The 24,842-nt window shown below is 41.1% G+C and overlaps 1 protein-coding gene across 1 annotated transcript; it reads right to left on the bottom strand.

Moving 5' to 3' along the window:
* Positions 1-27: 27 nt before the first annotated feature.
* LOC103196107 (gamma-aminobutyric acid type A receptor subunit pi) lies at positions 28-24,842 on the bottom strand. Its single transcript, XM_007939759.2, has 9 exons — positions 24,790-24,842; positions 23,992-24,110; positions 20,348-20,415; positions 18,052-18,269; positions 15,395-15,477; positions 7,956-8,093; positions 4,364-4,516; positions 3,473-3,660; positions 28-330 (listed from the first exon to the last, which is right to left on the bottom strand). Exons 1-9 carry the CDS (start codon positions 24,840-24,842, stop codon positions 28-30), a joined length of 1,323 nt encoding a protein of 440 aa, XP_007937950.1.

Here is a 24,842-nt window from a genome sequence, read left to right as displayed (position 1 = left end):
GCATGCAAAAAATTCAAGATTAGAATCTCAAAAATACATGTAGTATGCCCAGTAAAATACATTGGCCAGCATAAAAATCAAAGGAAACAGTAGTTTAGAATATCTATCAACATTACTAGGGTTTTGAATTGTGAAATAATCAACAATCCTGCCCATTTTATCTCTAAAGACAAACTTGAACTTGTCAGTGGCCTTCATTGTTAAGTCACTGTAGTCGACTTTATCACCGGAGATTTCAATGCTGGCAAAGCTGATCTTCCGTTTAAAGCTGGAGATGGAGCTGTTGATGATGTTAGTAATATTGACTTCTTCCACTTCCTTAGCTGTCCCCTAGTTTAGAGGCAATGCAGTTAGCTTGAAGGATTTGACTCAGCAAAATAAATTAGTGGATAATGAGCTAATAAAAAGTTTAGAGACGTTAAGTATTGAATAATTAGGTTTAATAGACAGTGGCATTTAGTGCCTTGGAAACCATCCGGTAAGCCAGGCTTGGCAGTCCTGTTATCTTGTATATAGGCAACTATCTCTAGGTTGGGAGCAATGATAGTTCAATATAGAATTCTTGCCTTCTATGTGGGAGACCCAGGTTCAATTTCTGGCCAATGCATCTCATATGCAACCACTACCCCTCTGTCAGCAGTGGCTTGCATGTTGCTCTGATGCTAAACACATTCTAATAGTGCTTCCCAACTAAGACTGACTAAGAAGAAAGGCCTGGCAGTCTACTTCCAAAAATAAAACCAAAAAATCCAAACCCAATTCTGACTCAGGGCAGAGTAAAATTGCCCCATAGGGTTTCCAAGGCAGTAAATCTTTACAGGAGTAGACTGCCACATCTTTCTCCTGTGGAACAGCTGATGGGTTTGAACTGCTGACCTTTCAGTTAGCAGCTGCATGCTTAACCACTGAAGTACCAGCGTTCTTTCCAAAACTCAGCCAACAAAAAGCCTATGGATCACAATGTTCCAAGAATGGCACAAGATCAAGCAATATTTTGTTCCAGGGTTTGCTGTGTATTGGGGGCTGACCAATAGCAGTTAGCAATAACAACATCTCTAGGTCATCAGCATGTAAAATGGAAAGAATAATTATTGTCCACTCCAGACAGACACCAGCCACTCCTTGGAGGGAAGGCTGGGCAATCTATTTCTGCAGTGATACTGTCTCAGAAACCCAAGGAGGATTTACTATGAGTCAAGTCCAGCTCGATGGCACATAACAACAACAACAACAACCAGATGTGCAGAGCAATAAATATAATCGCTCAATGCTCAGGCTTTGAAGTTAGCAGACATGGCTCCAAATCCCATTCTGCCTGTCTCTATTGCAAAAGTTCAGACACATTAGTCCCTTTAAGACTTGATTTCCTTGCCTAAAAAATGTTGATGATATTAATACCTACTTCAAAAGGCTGACGGGAAGATTAAGTGTTATAAATTATGCAAAGCATTTAGTAGATGTTTAAGGAATTCCATTCTGTTCCAGTGAAGATGATAGGATAATTGGTGATGAGAGATAAGAAAAATCAGGAGTATTTTAAGATCTTAGGCATACAAACCAAAATGGGGGCACTCACTGCAATCTCAGGGAGTTGTCAATTCTTCAATATGGTGCTCTAACACAGTATGTGGAGTGTATAGTGAAGTCAGAGAGAGTGGGGCTTGCATCCTTGGCCAGGCTACTGACTAGGTGTGGGGTTTTGGATGAGTCCTGTCCCCTCTCTGAGTGGCAGATTTCTCCACAGTAAAATCAGGACAATAATGTCACCCATGTAACAGAGATGTTGGTGGACTAAATGAGATATTTATAAGGTGCATAGGACATAGTAAGTGCTCCACAGTGCAGCTATTATCACACACATACAGCTCTATAAGTTTTGTCTGGTGTCTTCAGTGTAGGTTCTCAGTAATTCTCCAACTCCCATTTGGCCAATCTGTTGTTGTTGTTGTTGTTATATGCCGTCGAGTCGGCCCCTACTCATAGCGACCCCTCCTTGGGTTTCCGAGGCAGTATCACTACGGAAGTAGGATTGCCCAACCTTCCTCTACCAAATTCATATGTGTGTATGTGTGTGTGTATATATGTGTATATACACACACACACATATGTATGTATATATTTGTAATTAACTACTGTATCCTCAAGGAAGACTCAAAGTAAGTATGATAAATGGAATCCATATTCTTCTTTGGCCAGTACATGACAATCATTTACATTTGATATGACTGTATTAAAAGTCGCTCATAATAGTCAAGCACAAGGAAAAGGCCACTGGATCTTTAGGATACTCTGATTCCTCATTTCCTCACTTTTAGACCCTCCAGAATTCTAGCACTTTGCTAAAGGTGGGTACCTTTTCTGTATTGGACCCCTACCATTTTCTTTGCTTGTTAGCATGAGTTGCTGTGTGCCAATGCCTCTCAAACTGGGTTTCCAAAGAGTCTCAGGAACTCTGTGGATCTGTAAAGAGGAATAATGAAGAGCATGGCCCATTGCCCCTTGCCTACAGCAAGTGGTCACAGACTTTGGAATCAACTAGACTTAGGTTCAAATCCTAGCTCTCCATCTTACTATCTGTGTCCTCTGGGGTAAGCCACTTACCCTTTCTGTTCCTCAGATTCCAAAACTATAAAGTGGAAATAACCACCTTATTGGGTTTTATCACCATTTTAAATGATACAGTATCTGCAAAAGGCTTCTTACTATGTCTGGAAGCACACAGTAAATGCTCAATAAATGATAATCACTATAATTATTATGGGAGCTCTGGTAGCATAGTGGCTAAGACACTTGTCTGCTAACCAGATGGCTGGCGGTTCAAACCCACCAGCCACTCCTCGGAAGGAAGGTTGGGCAATCCTACTTCCATAGTGATATTGCCTCGGAAACCCAAGGAGGGGTCGCTATGAGTCGGGTTTGACTCGATGGCACATAACAACAACCACCACATAATTATTATGATTGCTGGATCAGGGTGTTCCACTGCTAAATCAAATAATGGTAGTTTTTCTCAATTAGCAGAAAAACACACTAATAAAGAAATTTGTTGCTATTTTTTTCATATGTTTTTCAGTAAGCAGTTACTTGTAGGATTTAAGAATATAAAAATGAAACCAAAGGATTAGATAGTAAATACATATTAATCTGAAACTTGTAAATAACTGGTCATGTTAGGTTTGCTATTGGATATTCTTGGGTGCTCATTTTTGTATCTGTGATTTTATGTTGCGTACAGATGCATAATGATTTTCTGCTGGAAAATTAAACCTATTAGCATCTCATTATATTTGGTGAAAAGAGTGGACTCTTTCAGGAGATGTCAGACTTCCAGATGCCCCCTTCAACATGAACAAGGTTCAGAATCGCTGGAGCAAAGTAGATCCCTGGAAGGCAGGACCAGGTCCAGTTCATCTCTATTGACCAGCACATGGCACAAGTGACAAATTCTATATAGAGTCCTCAAAATTCTTACCCTATCTTTGGCTGCCATCTGCTGTAAAGAGCTGTAGTGGGCAACCGCATATTCCAGTAGGGCTCCAAACACAAAGCTGAAGCAGATCCCTAGGTACACATCGATGGCCTTTATGAAGCAGTTTGTGTTGGGAAGAGAAGTGCGTGACCCGATCATCAGTGTGGTCATTGACAACACGGTAGTCACACCTGGCAAAACAAGCAGGAGATATTTCCAGTTAGAGGCCAATTAACCCTGCACTCAAGAATTGGCAGGACAAATCTTAGAAATAGAACACACCTCATTTGGAAAGATCTGTAACCTTCTGGAATATTTATAAATTTATAATGTTTATATTTATAAATATTTATAATTTATAAAAAACTTCTAGAATACTTATTTATAAGTAAACCTTCTGGTTTATTTGTCCATTGTTTACAGATATGAATGATGTGGTTTTCTAGATGTTTTGTCTACTGTCTTCTCCTTGCAGGGGGTATTCAGGATACAAAATAACTGACAATAGGCTATCCAATCACATTTCTCCTTTATGTGCCACTGTAAATATATGTTTAAAACTGCACTACTCCCAAAATAGTCTCTCACTCTCTTATTCCCACTCTTTCCCTGTGTCTCTATCTCTTTCTGTGTCTCTCTGTGGCTCTTTCTCTCTACCTTCTCCCCTCTCAGTCTCCTTCTCTTTCCTTCCTTCTCACCATTTTTCTCTCTTTCTTCCCAGCAAAGAACTACTCAAAAAAAAAAAAAAAAAAAAAAAAAAACTTCTAGAATTACTCTGTGAATATCAATAAAGATAATGAACAGTAGTAGAAGGAAAAAAAAATATATATATATATATATAAAGTGAGGTCCTGATAACCCAGTTCTTAGACACCTCCTGTTGGAGTGGCTTACCTATGCAGGTTCTTGCAGGAACCGAATCGAGGGAGATCCAAAAGGAAACCCAGGATAACACCACCAGGAAAGTGGAAGGAACGTAAGTTTCCAAAATGAAATACAGGACATTCCTCCGAAGCTCGAATTGTAAGACCAATTGTGTATAAATTCCTGATAAGGTAAAAGAGATATGGGAAATCATGTCTGCTCACATGGTAGGTGGTGTATCTATGGGAGATTTAACTTAGCTATATCCACATTATGCCCTCTGAAAAACCTAGTTAATCGGATATTCCAGTAAATCAAAAACTGTCACTATGGTTTCAAGAAAAGAAATTGTTGTTGCATAGAATGGATTTATAAGGTTTTGATGCTCCCCTCATTCATGATCTCTTCTTATGCCTCTCTCTATCATAAAATGCGAACAACATTATAACTATTGGTTTCCTGGACATTTACCTCTCTAGACTATGAGCCCCCTGAGGGCAGACCCTGAATCTTTCAGTTCTGCAAACACAAAGTAGTTGTTCAATAAATACCTGCTGAATGAAGATAGCCATGACTATCCATTTTATAAGAATACTACAAAATAGATCTGATGTCAAAATGCTAGTGCATGTGATTTAATATTTGATGATTTAATATTGCACATCATAGTCCTACAGCACTTCAAAGTCATCCTTGGGAAATGATCAATATATACTAGATATGAAGAATGTAAGTAATAGAGAATTATCATTAATAGAATCCTGAGTGGTAAATAGGCTATTATAGCACCAAATATATATCCTTGAGTTAGAAAACCAAGCCATGCCTCTATTAAAGGAAGATGAGCAAATAGCAGAGAGAGAGCAGTAGTGGCCAGCAGTAGGCTGGATGGAAGAGTGAAGAGACTGTCCTCTGGAAAAACGAGAATCCTGGCTCAGGGTAGAGTTAGAGGAGATAGGTTAGTGGAGGGACTGTCCCTCCCCTCCAATTAAAGCCTGAAATATAAAATGATACCATTAAATAGCTAAACAATGGAAATGCTACTGGAGAGAAACAGACTAGAATAAAAACTTACAATTTTTATAATGTATAGGCCCTAGAGATCAATCAGGATCTCTGGTGGAGTAATGACTAAGGCATTTGCTTGATAACCAGAAGGTTGGCAATTCAAACTCACCAGCCACTATGCAGAAGGAAGACAGGACAATCTACTTCCATAAAGATTTACTGGCTTGGAAACCAAATGGGAGTCACTATGAGTCCGAATTGACTTGATGGCAGTGGGTTTTTTTGTTTGTTTGTTTGTTTGGTTTAGAGATCAATAGACTCTAGGGGACCACCATGTTGTTTTTGTTGTATGCTGTTGAATCAATTCATAGTGACCCTATATGACAGAGTACAACTGCTCCATAAGGTTTCCTAGGCTGTAATCTTTACAGGAACAGATCTCGAGGTCTTTTCTCTTGCACAGGCACGAATTGCCGACCTTTCAGTTAACAGCCGAACACTTAACCATTACACCACGAGAGCTTTTTCAGGGGCCCATAGATATTCCTTTTTCTATGGATAAATAATTCTTATAATATGATGTGACATTCATGATATCTAGTATATTAGTTTACAGACTTCTCCCACTATCTGAAAGCAGAGTTTTCCTATGAAACCTTTCATAACCTGAAATGGCACAGTGAAGAAGCAATTAACACTCATTTATATGGGAAAAGTTTTTAAGCAAGACCCAAAGAATAACCTACCAAATCATACCAAATAACACATAAAACCTAAAACAACACTAACATATAGTGTTCACAAATACAGTTCAAAGCTATGGTGGCTTGATGCTGAGATGCTGAGTGTAGTTCCTGGAGAAGGAGTTTGGCAATGCCACTCTCACTGCTTGGGGTGCCCCTTTAATGGATTTCTGCAAAACAAACACTGAACACTAGTTTCACTTTTTATCTTTTCTTGTGAAAGAGAAAATCATTTTTGGACTTCTTTCCATTAGTGAAAACAAATACTAATGTAGGTTTTTTGTAAAAGCACAGATTATAAAGTGAGCTTTTGAAAAGTGGGGGATACCTGTAGAACTGCAGAAATCAAGAAATGAGGAGTTCAAACAATTTGTGAAAAGACCCTTAGTTAATGGCAAAAGTAAGATTAAAATCAGGTCTTTCATCCTCTCATCTATTAGGGACCTTCTGTTATTCTATGCTGCTTGCTCCATTGCCTTGATTTTGAAGTCTATGTTTCAAAGAACTCTTAGAATTAATATTTGACTAAATAATGGCTCTTTTTTTAATACAAAATCAATATGTGTTACTTGGAATTAAATGATTCTGAAAAATGGAAACCATTTTTACATGAACCAAAAAATGAGAATAGAGATTTGATAACATTTAACAACTATAACCTCAGTTTATGAATCTTTTTTTTTTAATGCATTAATTTGTCCAATATAAAAGTATTACTTCTGTAGAGATACCGCCTCGGAAACCCCAGGAGGGGGTTGCTGTGAGTTGGAATTGACTTCACAGCAGTGAGTTTGGTTTTTGGTTTTTACACACAAATTACTTAAGTTTTAGAAAATATGAAAAGTAAGAACAGTAATCTTTGTTTCCAGTCTTTCCTCTCTGCAATGTTCAATTTCTAATTCTTATGTGGATATGATCTTGCTGTATGTATGATCTTGCTGTATGTATGATCTTGCGAGAATGCTCTCTAGACGTGAGGATGGTGAAATTTTGCCTGGCTTACTGTGGACACGTTATCAGGAAAGACCAACAACTAGAAAAAGACATCATGCTTGGAAAAGCAAAAGGTCAGCAAAAGCAAGGAAAAACCTCCGTGAGGTAGATTGACACAACAGATGCAACAATGGGTTCAAACATACCAATAATGGGAGGATGACACAGGACCAGACAATGTTTCATTCTGTTGTATGAAAGGTCACCCTAAGTCAGAGCCTACTTGATAGCAACTAGCAACAGCCTCCATTAAAACACATAGCAGGTTTTTTTCAGGGGCAAATATCTATGAAAACAAGCATTCTTAATATGATCATGAGGAATTGAGAAGAAAATGCCACTACTTACATATAAAATCATGTGTCTTTTTTTGGAAAGCATCTGTTGAAAAATCCCTAGACTATGAGATCCAACTGTTTCAGTGAAGTGAATGACTAATTCCTTTTTGATAGCTTGGAACAAATAGGTTGTTTGTGCTCTTGTTAGGTACAGCTGATGTCTTCACCTGTAAATTGTGTTCTTATTTATTTTTCTTCAGTGGCAGAGAACCAGTTCTCCAGTTAGAAACACCAATAAAATTTATGCATGGGGGAGCTGTGGAATTTGAGCAATCATTATAACATATTTGGAGGTAAATGATATATGGCTGTAGAGCTGGCCCAGAGGTCTGTCTATTCCTCAGTGAACTGTTTCAATGCTGGCTGTGGAACAGGCAAAATTGCTGAGCCCAAACCTGACTCCCTCATCCCCCACCAGGCTGAACAGTCCCTGAAGACACAAGGGGTAAAGTGGAGAAGGGATGGGATTTATGACTCAGAGTGCAACCCTCCACCTCAGTTCAGTTACATCTCTTTTGTACAGTTTGTCACACAAGTTACCTGTCTCCTGTTGTGACCGGGTGACTAAGGTGAAATACCGTTGTATAGTGTACTGAGCAAGCCGCAGGTTTTCCAGCCCACGCACAGAGTCATTCCCTCTCAGCCACATGAACTCCACATCATTCCCATCGTATCCCCCTGCAAATAAAAGTGTGTCACGGTCAGTGAAAAGTCATTGCAGGTTGAACTGGTCTGGAAAAGGCTACAGTATGGGGACAGCATGAACTCTATCTTGATGGGGATATGTCCAAACCTGGCGTGCTTCTTAAGTGTAATTGCAGTGTCTATTTAAAATGAGGAGTCCCTGTGTGGTGCACATGGGTAAGTGCTTAGCTGCTAGCCAAAAGGTTGGTGGTTTGAGTCTTCCCAGAGATGCCTGGGAAAAAAGCCTTCACAATCTAATTCTGAAAAAATTAGGCATTGAAACTCTATGGACTTCAGTTCTACTCTGACACACATTAGGTTGCCCTGATTCAGAGTCAACTCCACAACAACTGTTTAATTAGAATCGAGTGAACTGGTAGGACTACACCCATTCCTCACTGATTGACTTGGCTAAGTTCCAAAGACCAGGTCGTTATGTGAAAATCAATGTTAAGTGAAAATGGAGAATGCCTACATCAGTGCACAAAATGGAGGATGACTACATCATTATAAAATTGCCAAATTACATCATGACATAACTTACAAACCACTGCAAATTATGGCCCAGACAAGTTTTCATATAACCTTAATCATCACAGCCATGTTACTCTCACCTTGCACTTCAGTGTTCATTACTGCCAAACATACATCACAAATATGCAAGATAGTCAAATAGTAGATTTTTCCTATTGTCATAAATGTAAAACATCAGATAACAAGATAGTCAATAAATGAGGAGTATGTCATATTTGCAGTTGTCAAAGATTTCTTTTTACTTGGATCCACAATCAACACTGATGGAAGCAGCAGTCAAGAAATCAGATTTCATATTGCAGTGGGTAAATCTGCTGCACAAGACCTCTTTAAAGTGTTAAAGAGCAAAGATGTTGCTTGGAAGACTAATGCGTGCCTAACCCAAGCCATGGCATGTTTAATTGCCTCATATGCATGTGAAAGCTGAACAATGAATAAGGAAGACCAAAGAAGAATTGCTGCTTTGAACTGTGGTGTCAGGGAAGAATACAGAAAATACCACGGACTACCAGAAAAATAGGAGCTCTGGTAATGTAGTGCCTAAGGCATTTGACTGCTAACCAGAAGTCTGGTGGTTCAAACCCACCAGCCACTCCTTGGAAGGAAGTTTGGGCAATCTATTTCTGTAGTGATACTGCCTCGGAAACCCAAGGAGGGGTCACTATGAGTCAGGTCTGACTTGATGGCACATAACAACAACAACAACAACCAGAAGAATGAACAAATCTGTCCTGGAAGAAGTGCAGCCAGAACGCTCCTTGGAAACGAGAATGGCCAGACTTCATCTCACTTACTTTGGTTTGTTATCAGAAGGGACCATTCCCTGGAGAAGGATTTCATGCTTGGTAAAATGGAGGGTCAGTGAAAAAGGGGAAGTCCCTCAACTAGATGGATTGACACAGTGGCTACAATGAAAGGCTCAAGTGTAGCAAGGATTGTGAGGATGGGACATGACCAGGCTACGTTTTGTTCTGTAGTGTACAGGGTTGCTAAGAGTTGGAACCAACTTGGTGGTACCTAACAACAACAACATAAAATGGATGAACCTCAGAAACATTACGCTAAGTGAAAGAGGTCAATCACAAAGGAGCACATATTGTATGATTCCACTGATAAGAAATGTCCAGAATAGGCAAATTTGTAGAGACAGAAAGTAGACTAGTGGTTGTCTGGGGCTAGTGGTGGGAATGGAGAATGACTGATTGCAAATGGACATGAGAGATATTTTGGGGGGATGATGGAAATGTTCTATCACTGAATTGTGGTAATGGTGGCATAACTGTAAATTTATTAAACTGAACACAAATTGGGTGAAATTTATGGTATGTCAACTATGTCATTGTTGTTCTAACTCATGTGATACCCATATGCGCAACAGAACTAAATGCTGCCTAGTCCTTTGCCATCCTCACAATCGTTATTATGTTTGAGCCCATTGTTGCACTCATTGTGGCAATCCATCTAGTAAACACATGTATAACTCTTGGAACTGTTTTTAAAGTCATCCCTTTAGTTAGGCATTATTATTTTTTCCCAAGGAGCTCTGGTGGCATAGTGGATAAGGCATTTGGGTGCTCAAAATGTCAGTGGTTCAAATTCACCAGCTGCTCTGTGGAAGGAAGATGAGGCAATCTACTTCTGCAAAGATTTACAGCCATGGAAACCCAGTGGAAGAAACTGAGCTCCAGAGAGGTTAATTACCCATTCAAAGTCACACAGTTTGTGACAGGAAAAAACCAGTGATTCCAGTACCTGTGATCTTCAACATGGAACTATATGCCTTCATTTCCAAAGCCAACTGGGAAATGTGATGTCAGTGTTGAGACTAACATTTTGTTAAGTCTTAGCTTGTGGAAACCACTATCTAGTAGTGGCTGTCTCTCCTTCCATAGGGCAGAGAAGTATACTTATGAGCCCTTAGGTTAAAGCGTCCCTAGGCTTTTCCTTGGAAACATCCAACATGTACTGAGGTTAACTGTCCAATTAGGTCTAGGATCCCAAAGAAATTTTTTAAAAACGTTATAAAAGTGAGTGGAATCCTTGGGTGGTGCAGTGGTTAGCACGCTTGTATGCCAACGAAAGTTTAGAGGTTGAAGTTCACTCAGAGGCACTTAAGAAATGCCTGGCATTCTGAAAAAAATCAGCCACTGACAACTTTGTGGGGCACAGTTCTCAAGCAGTCCTTTCTCAAGTACTGTGGCACACGTGGGGTTGCCATGAGTCAGAGTCTACTCAATAGCAAATGGTTTTTATGAACATGAGCAGAAAAGTCCCTACTTGGGCAGTTGGTTTATACAATGGGCAAACACTCACAATTGTTGCATTATAACTGTTCTGTCCCTGGGTGGATGTGAGCAAGTGTGGATGGAATCAAATCTGTTGTAGGGAGGAGTTAAAAGAAAAAGACCAAAACCCTTGGTGAGGTTTCTGTACCCAAATAACTGCTAATAAACATTCAGCAAAAGCATCCTCTGCTCACTGGGGACAGGATTCGTGCAAGCAGAGTGCTGAAGTTTCCCGGAGAATCTGCCTCGTGGGATTTGAAATGATCACAGCCACGACACATGGAGGGCAATTACTTTTTCTGTGTGGCACTGAAAATGAGTTCTCTTTTTGATAACCCCAAGTTTTATTCTGCCTCCAAACAGCTGTATTGCTTCAAGAAGGTTTTGCACACATTTAATCAATATGATAATTAATCTGTCTGAGTCTTTAATTAAACATCTACCTCTGAAAAAATGGCTGCTGCCGCAAAATGGTTGTGCTTCTCAGATGTTGGAGTACTTGCATCCTTATTATGTGAGGAGGGCCTAGCTCTTGACTAGTTTTTGTCCCCCTGTATGAGCCAAAGGAGCTCTGGTGGTGCTGTGGTTAAGGCATTGGGCTGCTAACCAAAAGGTTGGTGGTTCAAACTCACGAGCCACTCCATGGGAGAAAGATGAGGCAGTCTGCTTCCATAAAGATTTATAGCCTTGGAAACCCTATGCAGATCACTATGATTCAGAATTGACTCAATGGCAGTGAGGTGGTTTATTATTATTATTATTATTGGTATGAGCCATGCCTGATGACGTAATAAATTCTGTTGTTAGCATTGTTTTTACAGGACACCTGTTATAGGTCCCACCTCCCCAACCACAGAGTGGCTTACTTAGGAACAATGGAGGCTTCTTAACAATGCCAAGGAATTTGTTTTACACACATCAACAGAGAGTGAATTCAAGTTGCTCATCATGAGCAAATCTCCAGATAACAGGAGAGATTAAGTTTTATATTTATCAAGTAAGGTTTTTTAAACGTTGGAAACAGTGGTGTGATAAATATCAATGATGACTCTGTGTGTTTGCAATTTCTCACTTATGCTGTGTTATTTCTTGCTTCTGGGCCTAGCAGATTCTGAATACCACACTTTGTCCTCTTGGCCAATTCCTAGTGATCCCCCATGATTCATTTCAAGTGGTACTTCCATTAGAAAGTCTCTGACTCCTCCAGGCTCCCATAACACCATTGCTTCATATTATTACAATTTCTTCTATTATAATTATTTAAACTTCTGTCCCATCCATTAGACTGTAGACTGCTTGAGGATTGGATCATTGTTTTATTATCTTTGTATCACAAACATCTACCACTGTGTTTAATACAAAATTGTTATTTACTTGTTGAATGGCGCACTCAAATGAGGATAGACAGTCAGGAGGAACTCAACCAGTCATCCAGACTAGCTAGAGACTATAAACCAAAAAACCAAACTCACTGCCATTGAGTTGATTCCAACTCATAGCGACCCCTCCTTGGATTTCTGAGGTGGTTATTTCTATGGAAGTAGATTGTCCAGTCTTCCTTCTGAGGAGTGGCTGGGTTTGAACCATCAGCCTTCTGGTTAGCAGTCAAAGCCTTAGGCACTATGCCACCAGAGCTCCTACTAGAGGCTATAGTGGGGGCAAATGGTCCATAAACTCAGCTGCTACCCAAAAGATTGATGTTCAAGTCCATCTAGAGGCACCATGGAAGAAAGTCTGCTGATCTATTTCTGAAAAACTACCCATTGAAAACCCTACGGAGCACAGTTCTACTCTGACACACATGGGGTTGCCAAGAGTCAGAATGGACTCAATGCCAAATGGTATTGATACCGGTATGTAGAACTGAAGTGTTGGGATAGAGCAAAAGACTTTCCTCAAAGAAATGATTTTAGGATGCACAGGAAAGAAAAAAAACATTGGTCTTGGCCCTAATGGAAAGGAATTGGTAGAACAATATGTTTGGGACCACTGATAATCACATTGTAATTCAATTTAAGTTTCCAGCAGAATTGGGGCAGTCCAAAACAAGCATCACATGGCTACAAATTTTGGGAAAAATGATAATCATAGAAACTGGAAAAACTGGAAAGGAGTTATTAAAAGCTTTTTGTTATCCCCACATTACTATTTAAAAGCACTTTATGGTATTCTCAGGAAAAATGTATAGTGCAGATCATAAACTAGCCACTGAAACAAAATCCCATGTGATTCTCCAGCCCAGGGGAAGAGCTGTTAGGGGCAGAGCCAGAGATTTGGGACTCAACACCCCTGTGCTCAAGTATCAGTACTGCTACTTAATGTGTCTCCTTGGGAAAAGTACAAGTCAAAATGAATCCTAATTTCTTTATCCATAAGGAGTCCCTAAGTAGTGGAAAAGATTAATGTGCTCACTGCTAACTGAAAGACTGGAGGTCTGAATCCACCAGAGGCACCTCAACAGGAAGGCCTGGTGATCTACTTCCAAAAAAAAAGGTCACAGCCTCAAAACCCTATGGAGCACAACTCTACTCTAACACACACAAAGTCACCATGAGTCCTAACCAAGTGAGTGTCAATGGCCTTACAGTGGAAAACAGTATCTAGCTCATGTGACTGTTTGAAGGCACCTAATATAGTGCCTGGTATGTAGTAAGCAACAGGTAAATGGATGATACAGTATTTACCAGAAAAACAACATCTTTTATTATTGTCATTGTTATTATTAATTTTTGTGAAAAAATTTGTTAGGCCAAGGAGACGAGGGAAACAATAGATTGAGGTCCTACAATATGTTTTGTTATCTCTTCTTAGTAGTCTTCCCCTCCTAGTGTCTTCACTTCTTCTGCAAGGGATAGTGAAGTTTTCTAGTAAACACAACACTTTCACTTTCTAGAGCAAAAGGGTAGCCCTGAGTGTATTTGCTGACAGATGGAAAGAGCCATTGATGATGGGCCTATGACCTGTTCATCAACTTCCGTAGCCACCCCCGGCTGATTTGATCTGTGGTAGGGTGAGGGTGGGAGAGTGAATGATGATTGGAGTCATACAGTGATTCATAAGGAAATCACCTGGAATCATAGACCCTCTGAAGATTAGTAGTAGCCAGATAAAACCCAAAACCAAACCCACTGCTTCTGAGTAGATTCTGACTCATAGCAACCCTATGGGACAGAGCAGGACTGCCCCGTAGGGTTTCAAAGGCTACAAATCTTATTTGGAAGCAGACTGTCTCATCTTTTTCCCTTGGAGCTGCTGGTGGGTTCAAACTCCCGATCTTTTGGTTAGCAGTCCAATGTTCAACCTTTTGGTTAGCAGTCCACTGGTTTAACCATTATGCCATCAGAGTTTCTAGTAGCCAGGCAGACCACATAAATAAACTGTTAAAAGTTTAGGTATTAGGGGCTAGTCTAGAACAGTTTCTACCAAAGTGTTTTCTATAAAATAGTGTCCTGATCTCAAAATAATAATAATAATAATAATAATAATAATAATAATAATAGCAGGTTTACTGGTCTGATAGATACTAGTGGAACCACTGAGACTATGGTCATGAATCGTCCTTCAGACCTGGAAGTGAACTCACTCCCATGGTTCAACTTTCAGCCAAACAACAGGCAGCCCTATGTGGTGAACCAGGAAGGTACACACTTAGAACAATCAAACATAAGAGATCAAAATGGCAGCATTTGCCCAGTGTAAAACTCAGAAGGCAGGAATGCATAGGAAAGAAGGGTAAAGAGAAATGGTAACCACAGGGAGGAAGTGGGAAGAGTGCTGTTAACATTGTGAGGATTATAATCAATGCCATGAAACAAAATGTGTATGAACTATTGAATGGAAAACCAATTTACTCTGTAAACTTTTGTCCAAATCACAATAAAAAGTTAATAAACAACAATGACAACAAAGAATTGTTTCACAAAATACTCCATGAAAGAAAATTCCATGGTTAAATAAGTTTGGGAAATGTTACCACTCACTCTTGGAATGTCACAGGTAATTGGCTTATTTAAAGGCTCTTAAAAACTATGCAGCAAAAAAGAATGTTAATATTTTTGGTTTCTAGTAGCCAGTGGGTCATGTTTTTTCTGTCCCAACTACCCAGCTCTGCTATTGTAGTGTGGCATTGTTCCAATATAACTTTATGTATAGAAATAGGTGGTGGGCTGCAGTTGGCCCAGGGCAGGTGGTACTTTGATGACCACTGGCCTAGACCATTAACTATGTTAAAGCATTTCCTTTGGCTGTCAGAGATAATATTCTTAGGTGGAAATAGCTGACAATGGCCCTCCTCAAAGATGTAATGTTGGAAGGTTTTTCTTGGAGCAGTCTCTAAATCTCTCTAGCCAATAGGGCTGAACTCGTGATTAAACATTGAGAAAAGAAAAGACACTATATGTAAGACACTCTTCATGAATACACAGATCTAAGTGACCCAAGAAAATCATCTCAGGGTCCTCTAGGATATATACTCACAGCTTTCCAGCTGCAACTTGCATGTCTGTGTGTCCATGGGGTATTTAGACAGATCCATGTTACATCCAACAGTCGTTGTGATTCTAAGAAAGGAAAAGTGGGTTAAAAAATGTGTTACAAGTTTGCTATTGAGAGCATTGGACCAATAAACAACATCATAATAAATGCAGAAAAAAATGAATTTGTCAAAGATTTCATTCTATTTGGATCAACAATCAACATGTATGGAAGAAGCAGTCAAGAAATCAAATGATGTATTATACTGGGCAAATCTGCTGCAAAGATCTCTTTAAATTGTTAACAAACATAGATGTCACTCTGATTACTAAGGGGCACTTGACCCAAGCCATGGTCTTTATAATTGTCTCAAATGTATGTGAAAGCTGGACAATGAAAAAGGAAGACAGAAGAATTGATGCATTCAAACTGTGGTGCTGGCAAAGAGTATTGAATATGCTGTGGACTGCCACGAGAACAAACAAACCAGTCTTAGAAGAAATACAGCCAGAATGCTCCTTAGGAAAAAGATTGTGAGACTGCCTTGCTTATAGTGGCACATCATCAGGAAAAACAAATTGCTAGAGAAGAATATCATATTTGGTAAAGTGGAGGGTCAGAATATGAGGGAAATCCTCAATGAGAGGCATTAACCCAATAGTCTCAACAGTGAGCTCGATCACAGGGTCACTATGAGTCAGACATGATTCGAAGGCAACTAACAACAATGATATAGAAAGTTTATGTTCTCTTCCATAGACCACTCCAAGAAGACTTTCATTTTGCCTCTTACAATGTGCCTGTATTCAAAGCATCCCTGAGGGTCTCTGTGTTAAACAACACCTGAGAGACTCAGCTAAACTTGTATCCAGTGTGGAGGAAGCTGGAATGTCAGCAATTCAGAGACCAAATTTCTGATAACATCACAGAGAAGAACCATGCATTGGCTTATTTGAGATGCTTTCACACTTAGATTTTTTTTTTTTTTTTTTTTTTTAATTTAAACTTCATGACAAACCCATGAGGATTTAAACAGCTATCACAGTCACCATTGTCACCACTTGACAACAGATGTAGGGACCTGCTAGGTGTACACACCTCTTCATGGCAGAGCTGGGACTGAGCCCAGGTATTCTCTTGTGTGTGTTTTCATAGGTCCTTGACTCCTAGAGCAGATCAAGATGCAGAAATGGTGGGCCTCAGAGGACACCAGGCACTGTGGTTCTTGGGGCTCAGGCCCAAAGATATTCAATTACACTTTAGTTATGGCATGATTAAGGCATGGTGTCGACCTTAAGGAAGCTTGCACTCCCTTAAGGGAAACAGAGAATAACAATCCCTGCTTTTCGCTGCATGCTTACCATGAGCCAGTCCCTAGGCTAAATGCTTCACATGCATTATCACTTTGAATTTTTACAGCAGCTCCACCTGGTAGAAAATATTATTATTCTCATTTTGCTGCTGAGCAAACTGAGGCCCAGAGAGTCTAGTAACTTGCCTAAGGTCACAGAGCTGCTAAGAAACAAACCAGGAACTTGCACCTAAATCTGTCTGACTCTAGAGCCAGACTATCAACCATCATCTGCTATTTTTAGTCTTAAACAAGACAGATCGTGTTTTGTCCTGTAATACAGACACACACACACACACACACACACACACATACACACATGCTGTGGGAACATGGAGAAGGAGACATTTATGTTGATTGGAGTAGGAGCTTCAAGGGAGAGGTCTAGTTAGACTTCTTAAAAGAAAAGTTGGAGTCTTGGCTGGCCTTTGCATAACTCATTGCAGCTGAGGAGTGTCCAATGAATAATCCAGAAAGTCAGTTTATTGTTTAGCTTGACCCTTGCTTTAAAACTTCAGCTTCTGGCTGTCTTATTTGGGATTAAAAATAATCACAGTGGGTGTTTGTCACTGGCCTTCTCCCAGGGAGCATTGGGTTTGCCCAGCCCTTAGCAACAGGGATAGTCCTCTCCCTGTGGGGTGTCCTTGTGGCACCTAGAGCATCTTCCCTGTTCCAGTCAACCAGCGGCTTGATGTGTGATTGGGTAGAAGGAAATTCTAGCTTTGGAAATTTAGGGAGGTGATAAAGGGAGCTTAAGGCTGCAGGTGGCAGTAGCCTTGCTCAATTTATACAAAAATACACAGAGACATAGAGATGTTGTCTAGAACAACCCTAGCTCCACTGAGCCCCATGAAAGGAAAGCTCTTTGTATGAAGCTCTCTATTTATTCTTGTTCTTTGCTTACTTCTTATCCTGCTAACTCCTTTTTACCTTCTAAGATTCATCTTTGAGTCCTGTGAAAGCAGCATCCAGCATCACCTCAAACTACCTGACTCCTCCTAACTCAGGCTGCCAGCACCCTGAAATTTCTTTGTTTACATCTCTGTGTCACTGAGGACAGGGAAATATCTTATTCAATTATGCATTCTCAGGGGTTAACACAAAGCTGGGCACAGAAGGTGTATATAAATGTTTGTTAAACTAATATGAACTAAGATGTAACTATCAAGGATATAAGGAGACAGAAGCATGAGTAGTGTGGGATGTCAGAGCGGCTATTAGAGTGCTGCTCAGAACCACCCAACATATATATATGCCTCCTCTTCCAGCTGCTTCCTTTCCAACACTGAGGTCTCAGATTCCTGATTACCTGAGAGCATACAGGACTGTGCCATTGGAGAAGAGGCGAATAAGCCTATTTCCCACAGTGACTTCATGGAGGAAGGATGTTTTGGATTCCACAATGTAAGTGTCAGGGACCCAGAGAAACTCTACAAGGCGTGCGTCCAGAGTGAAGCTCTTGTTGCCTTCAAACACCAGCCGCTGATCTGTCCAGCGCTGTCGGAGGTATATGGTGGCTGTATAGTCCTGAGGGGAGAGTAAGTAGGTAGGAATGGGTGGGAGGAAAAGGATTCCAAAAATGCAAGGAAAGGGACCAAGACTTACTCCTTTCCCCCCCTCTGGTTAAATCAAGAGTACATACTACATTGGACCTGGTGAATAAAGCTATGTTTGAAGGTGGTGGCCTATAGCAATAAGAGAACAATGATTTATTCTAGATAACTTTCACTGCCAAAAGGGAATGCCATAGAATCGTGTTCATGGTCTTATTTGATATGCAAGCTCATGTTGCTACAGATGACAATGAACCCGAACCCAAACCCAATCCAACTCATAGCTACCCTGTAGAACATAATATAATTGACTCATAGAGTTTCCAAGGCTGTAAATCTTTAAGGAAGCAGATGGTCTCATCTTTCTCCCATGGAGCAGCTGGTGGATTTGAACCAATAAACTTTTTGGTTGGCAGCTGAATGCTTTAACCACTATGTCACCAGAGCTCTTTCCACATGACAAAGGCCCTACCAAATTTTTGCATATTTGGTGGGCTAAGTGCTTGGTTGTCCAGGATTTGCACAGGACAGTGGGCCTTCTTAGCAAACTGCCTTTACTTTGACCTTGTCTTTAACTTGTTGTCTTAAGTGAGCAGCCATGAGAAGCAGTTATGGGACTGTCAGTTTTCATCAGCTTGTCTGCCACTCTGTGAAGGACTATGTAATGTCCAGGCTTTCTCACTGCATTTTCATTTTGTTCCCTGATTATTATCCCTCACCAAATGTACCTACTCTATTCTTTGATTTCTCACTTTCAGCCTTTGCATCCACTTTCTTCCTGCTATTTAGAAAATCTGTTTTACAAGAATCTTCCACTCTCTCGATTTTTGGGATAAGTCTCCAGCTTCCACTGTTCAGAATGGTGGGAGGCTGTAAGTCTTTCTGTTCTGTATAGAGTAGCTAGAAAGTTTTGAGGTGCAGAAAGCAATTTTGCCTTTTTCTGATTGTTCAGAGAACATATACAGCAAAACATGCACCAATTCAATAATTTCTACGTATCAATTTGGCCTTTTGTTCTAGGTTGCTGAAAGCCCTGAATAAAAAGGCTTACTTAAGGGCCCAGTGCTGACTAAGCCTCACAAGGTATGAAGTAATTGATCATGACCAAGTGGTGAGGCTGATAAAAGCTCTGAACCCTGAGGCTCGTATGGAGCTTCCTGTTGGTAAGCATGAACATCTGCCTTGAATGGGTAGCACACCTTCTGGGGACATGGAAGATTTTCACTTGGACCCCTCCTAGACCTTACCCTACACATCTCTTCGTTGGTATCCTTTTTTGTTATATTAAAGCTGTTGTCACAGGTATGGTGTTTCCAGTGAGCTCTGTGAGTCATTCCAGTGAATTATAGGACTCAAAGGAGTATTGGAGCTGGCTGGTCTGAAGTGGAATGTCCTGTGGACTCCCAAACTTGTAGTTAGTATCCTGAAGAGGGTAGAGGAAAATCTAAAATTTTTGACTGGCTAGTGTGGACTCCTGGGAGCTCTGGTAGCATAGTGGCTAAAGCACTTGACTGCTAACCAGAAGGCTGGCGGTTCAAACCCACCAGCCACTCCTCGGAAGGAAGGTTGGGCAATCCTACTTCCGTAGTGATACTGCCTCGGAAACCCAAGGAGGGGTCGCTATGAGTCGGGGCCGATTCGATGGCACATAACAACAACAACACAACAACAGTGTGGACTCCTAAGCTTGCAACTGGGACCTGCTGACCTAGTCCAGATGGCTAGGGATGAGAGAGAAGGGCCCAGCTGGTCCGAAGTGGAGGGAGTCACGAAGACTTTTCACTTGTAGCCAATACTTGCTGACCTGGTCCCATGTGGCTAGGGATGAGAGAGAAGGGCTATATGAGCAGCTGAGGTCTGAATTGAACAGGGATCAGAAGCTGAGATTCCCACAAGATGCAGGTGTGTGGAATGGGATTTGTTATCCATCACACAACTTGGCATCAGAGGTGGGCCATTTTAGTCTCCTTGGGTTGGTTTGCACAAACACGTATCCCCATTCAACACAAGAACAGTGACTCCTCAGGTGAAATATGAAGTGAGAACACTTACCATGTTACTCTCTGAAATACTAGAAATACTTGCAATGTCAAGAGTCACTGCTATCAGAACTGGTTCTCCTGAGAATGAAGAAAAAACAGGAAAGACTTACACAGAAAGACAAACATAAGATTTTCTAACACTACACTAGTGCATTAAAACCAAACTATTAATTACAAAAGTAATACTTGCTCATTGAAAACTGTTAAATAACCTAGACGTATATAAAGTAGAAGGTTAATTTCTACTCTCCTCTCTCAGGAGTAACCATTGTGTATAATGTGGCTTCTTTTTCTATAAAAAATAGGCACAAAATATATAGTTATTTTAATAATGACAAGGGACCATGCTGTATAGCATTGGTGCATATTTAAAGAAAGCAGTGTGTGGGGGGGAGCATAGGTATTTGCTACTTCTTACATGGAAGATTTTCCTAAGGCACTTGCTAAAGACTGATCACTTAGAAATTTAACCCATTTGGACTGAACGTATACTGCTTTCTCTTTCTTTTTCCCTTCAACTAAGTCAATTTACCACAAGATGGCATTCAAGTTGCTCATGATTGAGTTCATGCTTACCTCCTGACAATTTTCCCCTCTTCATTTACATTCCAGCAACCCTAAACTGTTTAGAATTGCAGAATCTTCCCTACTTTGCTGGGGTACACACTCTGTTAGAAGTCCTGGGGTCTCAGCAGGCAGGCCAAACTCTAGAGAGCACAGTCTTAGCTCTTGAGACAGAGGCCTTACAGAATCTCAGAATCCAGGCCAAATAAGCAGAGTTTATTCTTCCTTAGGCTACTGATGTGGACTGAGTGCCCAGGAGATGCACACTTAGATCTCAGCTCTGTCACACCTCAGCTCTAAGATCTTGGGAAAATTAATGGATCTTTCGGAGCTAGTTTTCTCACCTCCCACCTGCAAGTGGGGAATAACACTAATGACACACAGGGTCATGATGAGGGTGAGATTAGCCATGTGAGAGCTTCCTTGCAGAGTGGCAAGGGAAAAAAAAAAAAAAAATCCACTGCTGTCGAGTCAGATCCGACTCATAGCGAGCTCTCCTTGGGTTTCCGAGGCAGTATCACTACAGAAGTAGATTGCCCAACCTTCCTTCCGAGGAGTGGCTGGTGTGTTTGAACCACCAGCCTTCTGGTTAGCAGTCAAATGTCTTAGACACTACACCACCAAAGCTCCTAGAGTGTCAAGAGGGACTATATATGAGCTCAGAATCCAGAAAAAGACAGCTGCTCTGGCATCAATTCCAACTCATGGTGACCTCATGTATGTCAGAATAGAAATGTGTTCCAGAGGGTTTTCAATGGCTGATTTTTCTGAATTAGGTCATCAGGCCTTTCTTCTGAGGTGCCTGGGGGTGGACTTGAAGCTCCACCCTTTCAGTTAGCAGGCAAGAGTGTTAACTATTTGCACCACCCAGAGAAGGGGCTGATAAATACAGTCATCTGTACAAAGTTTCCAGCTAGTGTAATATGAGGTGTCTCATAAATGCCATTTCCCTTCTATTCCACAGTCGTTTTTACTTTTGGAAAGGGAACCACGGTCTTCACCATGTTAATAGATGATGCAATTACATCCACTAGCAATAATTAGCCGGTAGTGCCTGGGGAGTCAGGAGAATTCATTAACCAAAAAGGAGAGGTAAAATTTGAGAAAAGCTTAGAAAGAATTATTGGTAGGAATCAGACAAAGCTACCTGATTAATCTAAGGAAAGCAAGCCATGGAATAGAGGTAAGACATTTGGAAACGGAGTTTTAGGGTCAATGCAATTGAAAAATAATTAAGCATTGTTGTTATGTGCTATCGAGTCAGACCTGACTCATAGTGACCCCTCCCTGGGTTTCCGAGGCAGTATCACTACAGAAGTAGGATTGCCCAAACTTCCTTCTGAGGAGTAGCTAGTGGGTTTGAACCACCAGCCTTCTGGTAAGCAGTCAAGTGCCTTAGGCACTATGCTACCAGGACTCCTAATTAAGCATTAGTACTTTGTAAAGGGGATGGTCTTTGATGGCAGACACTGGAAGACGCTGCTAAGCATGTGCTAAGTGGCTTTCTTCTCCTCAAGGCAGCATATGGTACAATGTTAAGAAGAGAAGCCTGGGTTCGGATAGACGTGTTTGAATCCCATGCTGCCTACTTTCCAGCTGTGTGACCTTAAGTGAATTGCTAAACTTCTCTGTATTGTATGTAGTTTTCTCATCTTTGAGATAGTGCTACATGTGCCTACCTTTAAGAGCTGAGCTGGCAAGGTTACAAATTGTGTTTTGAGTGCCTGGAACATGGTGGACAGTTGGTCAGTGTTCATTGTCCTCCCAGAGGAATGTGGAGGATGGAAAATACTCAAGAGCTCCAACCTCACTGTGTTTTCTAAAGTTTATTTCTAGACTTTCTACCAGGCCTTGCCTCAGTTGGCTTTCCTATGGACCAGAGTTTGTGCTTTCTTCCCCTTGAGTTATAGAATTTAGCTAAGCCACCAGAGGGCAGCTTTCTCTTAGTAAAGAGGTCAAAGCCAGCTCCTGGGCAGTGTTTACTTTGGCCTGCTTGCAAATCTTTGCTCTGTCCAGCTCAGCTCCTGAAAAATCCTAGGGAGGTCCAGTCTCTTAAGGACCTCATGATCTTAAAGCCTGTATAGACAGACAATATAGAGAGCAATGGCTACTCCGTGGGCCTCCAGGCTACTACACAAAGGGAGGTTTCTTTAAGAAGTAGAGTGCTAGGAGGCTCATAAAAAGGGGGAGGGAGGACACTGTGGTCCCCCTCCCCCCGCTTTTTTTTTTGACTGAAGAGCCCTTGCTCCCTTCTCACCCAGAAGGTTCTGGGCTTCACATCCCTTAAGTCTACTTTGGTTCCACGTCCTCAGAATGAGCACTTTGCTCAAGGCTTCTGTGTCTTGTTGATCAGTGAGCAAGTGAACGAGAAGGACCATGCTCAAGCCTAATGGTCTGGGATTCAGGAGGCAAGAAAAATTGTTATGTGGACTTATCCAAGATATGCAGACTCATATGCTTGTGATTAGTGTTAATAAGGCCTGGGAAAGCAGGGAAATTTGAACTCTCTCTAGGTCCCTTAACATGTTGTTGTTAACTACTCTTAGCCCCTGCATCATGGCAACCCCATGCATAATGGAACAAAATGCTGCCTGGTCCTGCACCACTGCCAAGACTGTTTACGAATCAGACTGTTGTGATCCACAGGGTTTTCATTGTCTGGTTTTCAAAAATAGCTCACTAGGTCTTTTTTCCTAGTCTGTCTTAGTCCAGAAGCTCCACTGAAATTTGTTCAGCATTACATCAACACACAAACCTCCACTGACAGTTAGGAGCTGCCTACCAATGCATGAAGTGCATTGGCCAGAAATCGAACCCATATGGATCTCTCGTCTAGAAAGTAAGAATTCTGCCACTGACCCACCACTGCTGTTAGGAGGCTCTCATAACCCTATCACTGGAGAAGCAAAGCACTTTCTCTAGGGTAGTATGAAGAATCATTGGCAGCTCTCCTCATCCATCACTGCCAATCCTTAAGCAGACAGAAGAGGAGAAAAGGGGGTCAACTGCCACCTCTTGGAAACCCCCACTGGATATTTTCCCAGGTTCTGTCCTTTAGAATGGATGTCCTAGACAAAAAGGATGACCTACCACCAAAATTGGGCCTGAGGAACTTGTTATATCCTGCTGTGAGGTTTTCAAAGCCAGGCAGGGAAAGCTTGTCACTTCTGCTGACCTCAATATTAAACTTACTCCCCTGGACACACATCCTGGAAAAGAGAATGAGTTTTGGTATGAACGTTTGTTCACAGATACACAGGAACTTAAGCTTGTGTTTGCAAGTGTGTGTTTGTGAGTGTGTGTATGTGTGTCTTGTGCCCTTGTACCAGCAGTGACTCTCCCAAAGAGAAATCTAGAATTTAAAGCAGAATGGTATGGAAATTTGGGAATCCTCCAAGTGCCTTCTCAACAAGCACAAGAGATTCATCCAGCCTTGACTGTTTTGGAAGCTTGAGTTTTCCAGATAGAATAAATTTGGTGTTTCTGTTATCTGTCATTGAGTTGGTCCCTGACTGGATCTGACCACGGTGAGCCATAAGGTTTTCACTCGCCGCTGAAGTAGATTACTAGTCCATCTTAGTTTAGAAGCTCCACAGAAACTTATTCAGCATCATCGCAACATAAGCCTCCACTGACAGATGGGTGGTGGCTGTGCATAAGGGGCATTGGCTGGGAACTGAATCTAGGGCTCTTCATTGGAAGGCAAGAATTCTACCACTGAACCACCATTGCCTTCTAGAGAGAATAAATGGAAGGACGTTTTATTGTTCTGTTGCTGCAGGGAGGTGAATGATGAGGTTTGCCTTGTCATTGGTGAACAGAAAGAGCTGCCACCCCTATACACAAAGCAACTCAGAACAAGACGATTTAGGGGGTAGTAAAGTTTACCTTTGAGTGAAGAGACTTAGACACAAGAAGATCAAGTGGAGGCTGCAGCTCAT

This window comes from Orycteropus afer, unplaced genomic scaffold, assembly GCF_000298275.1.
Source record: "Orycteropus afer afer isolate SDZICR_OR568_19922 unplaced genomic scaffold, OryAfe1.0 scaffold00062, whole genome shotgun sequence".
Taxonomy (NCBI): Eukaryota; Metazoa; Chordata; class Mammalia; order Tubulidentata; family Orycteropodidae; genus Orycteropus; species Orycteropus afer.
The sequence above is the reverse complement of the archived record's forward strand: the minus strand, read 5'-3'. Positions and strand labels throughout refer to the sequence as shown.

Excerpts from the sequence above, each read along its gene's own strand:
- LOC103196107 (XM_007939759.2), bottom strand. The coding sequence starts at position 24,842 with ATGAGCTGCAGCCTCCACTTGATCTTCTTGTGTCTAAGTCTCTTCACT. Across the intron at positions 18,270-20,347 it reads GTATTTCAGAGAGTAACATG|GACTATACAGCCACCATATA; the intron begins GTAAGTGTTCTC and ends CTCTCCCCTCAG. Across the intron at positions 8,094-15,394 it reads CAAGTTGCAGCTGGAAAGCT|GGGGATACGATGGGAATGAT; the intron begins GTGAGTATATAT and ends TTTTATTTGCAG.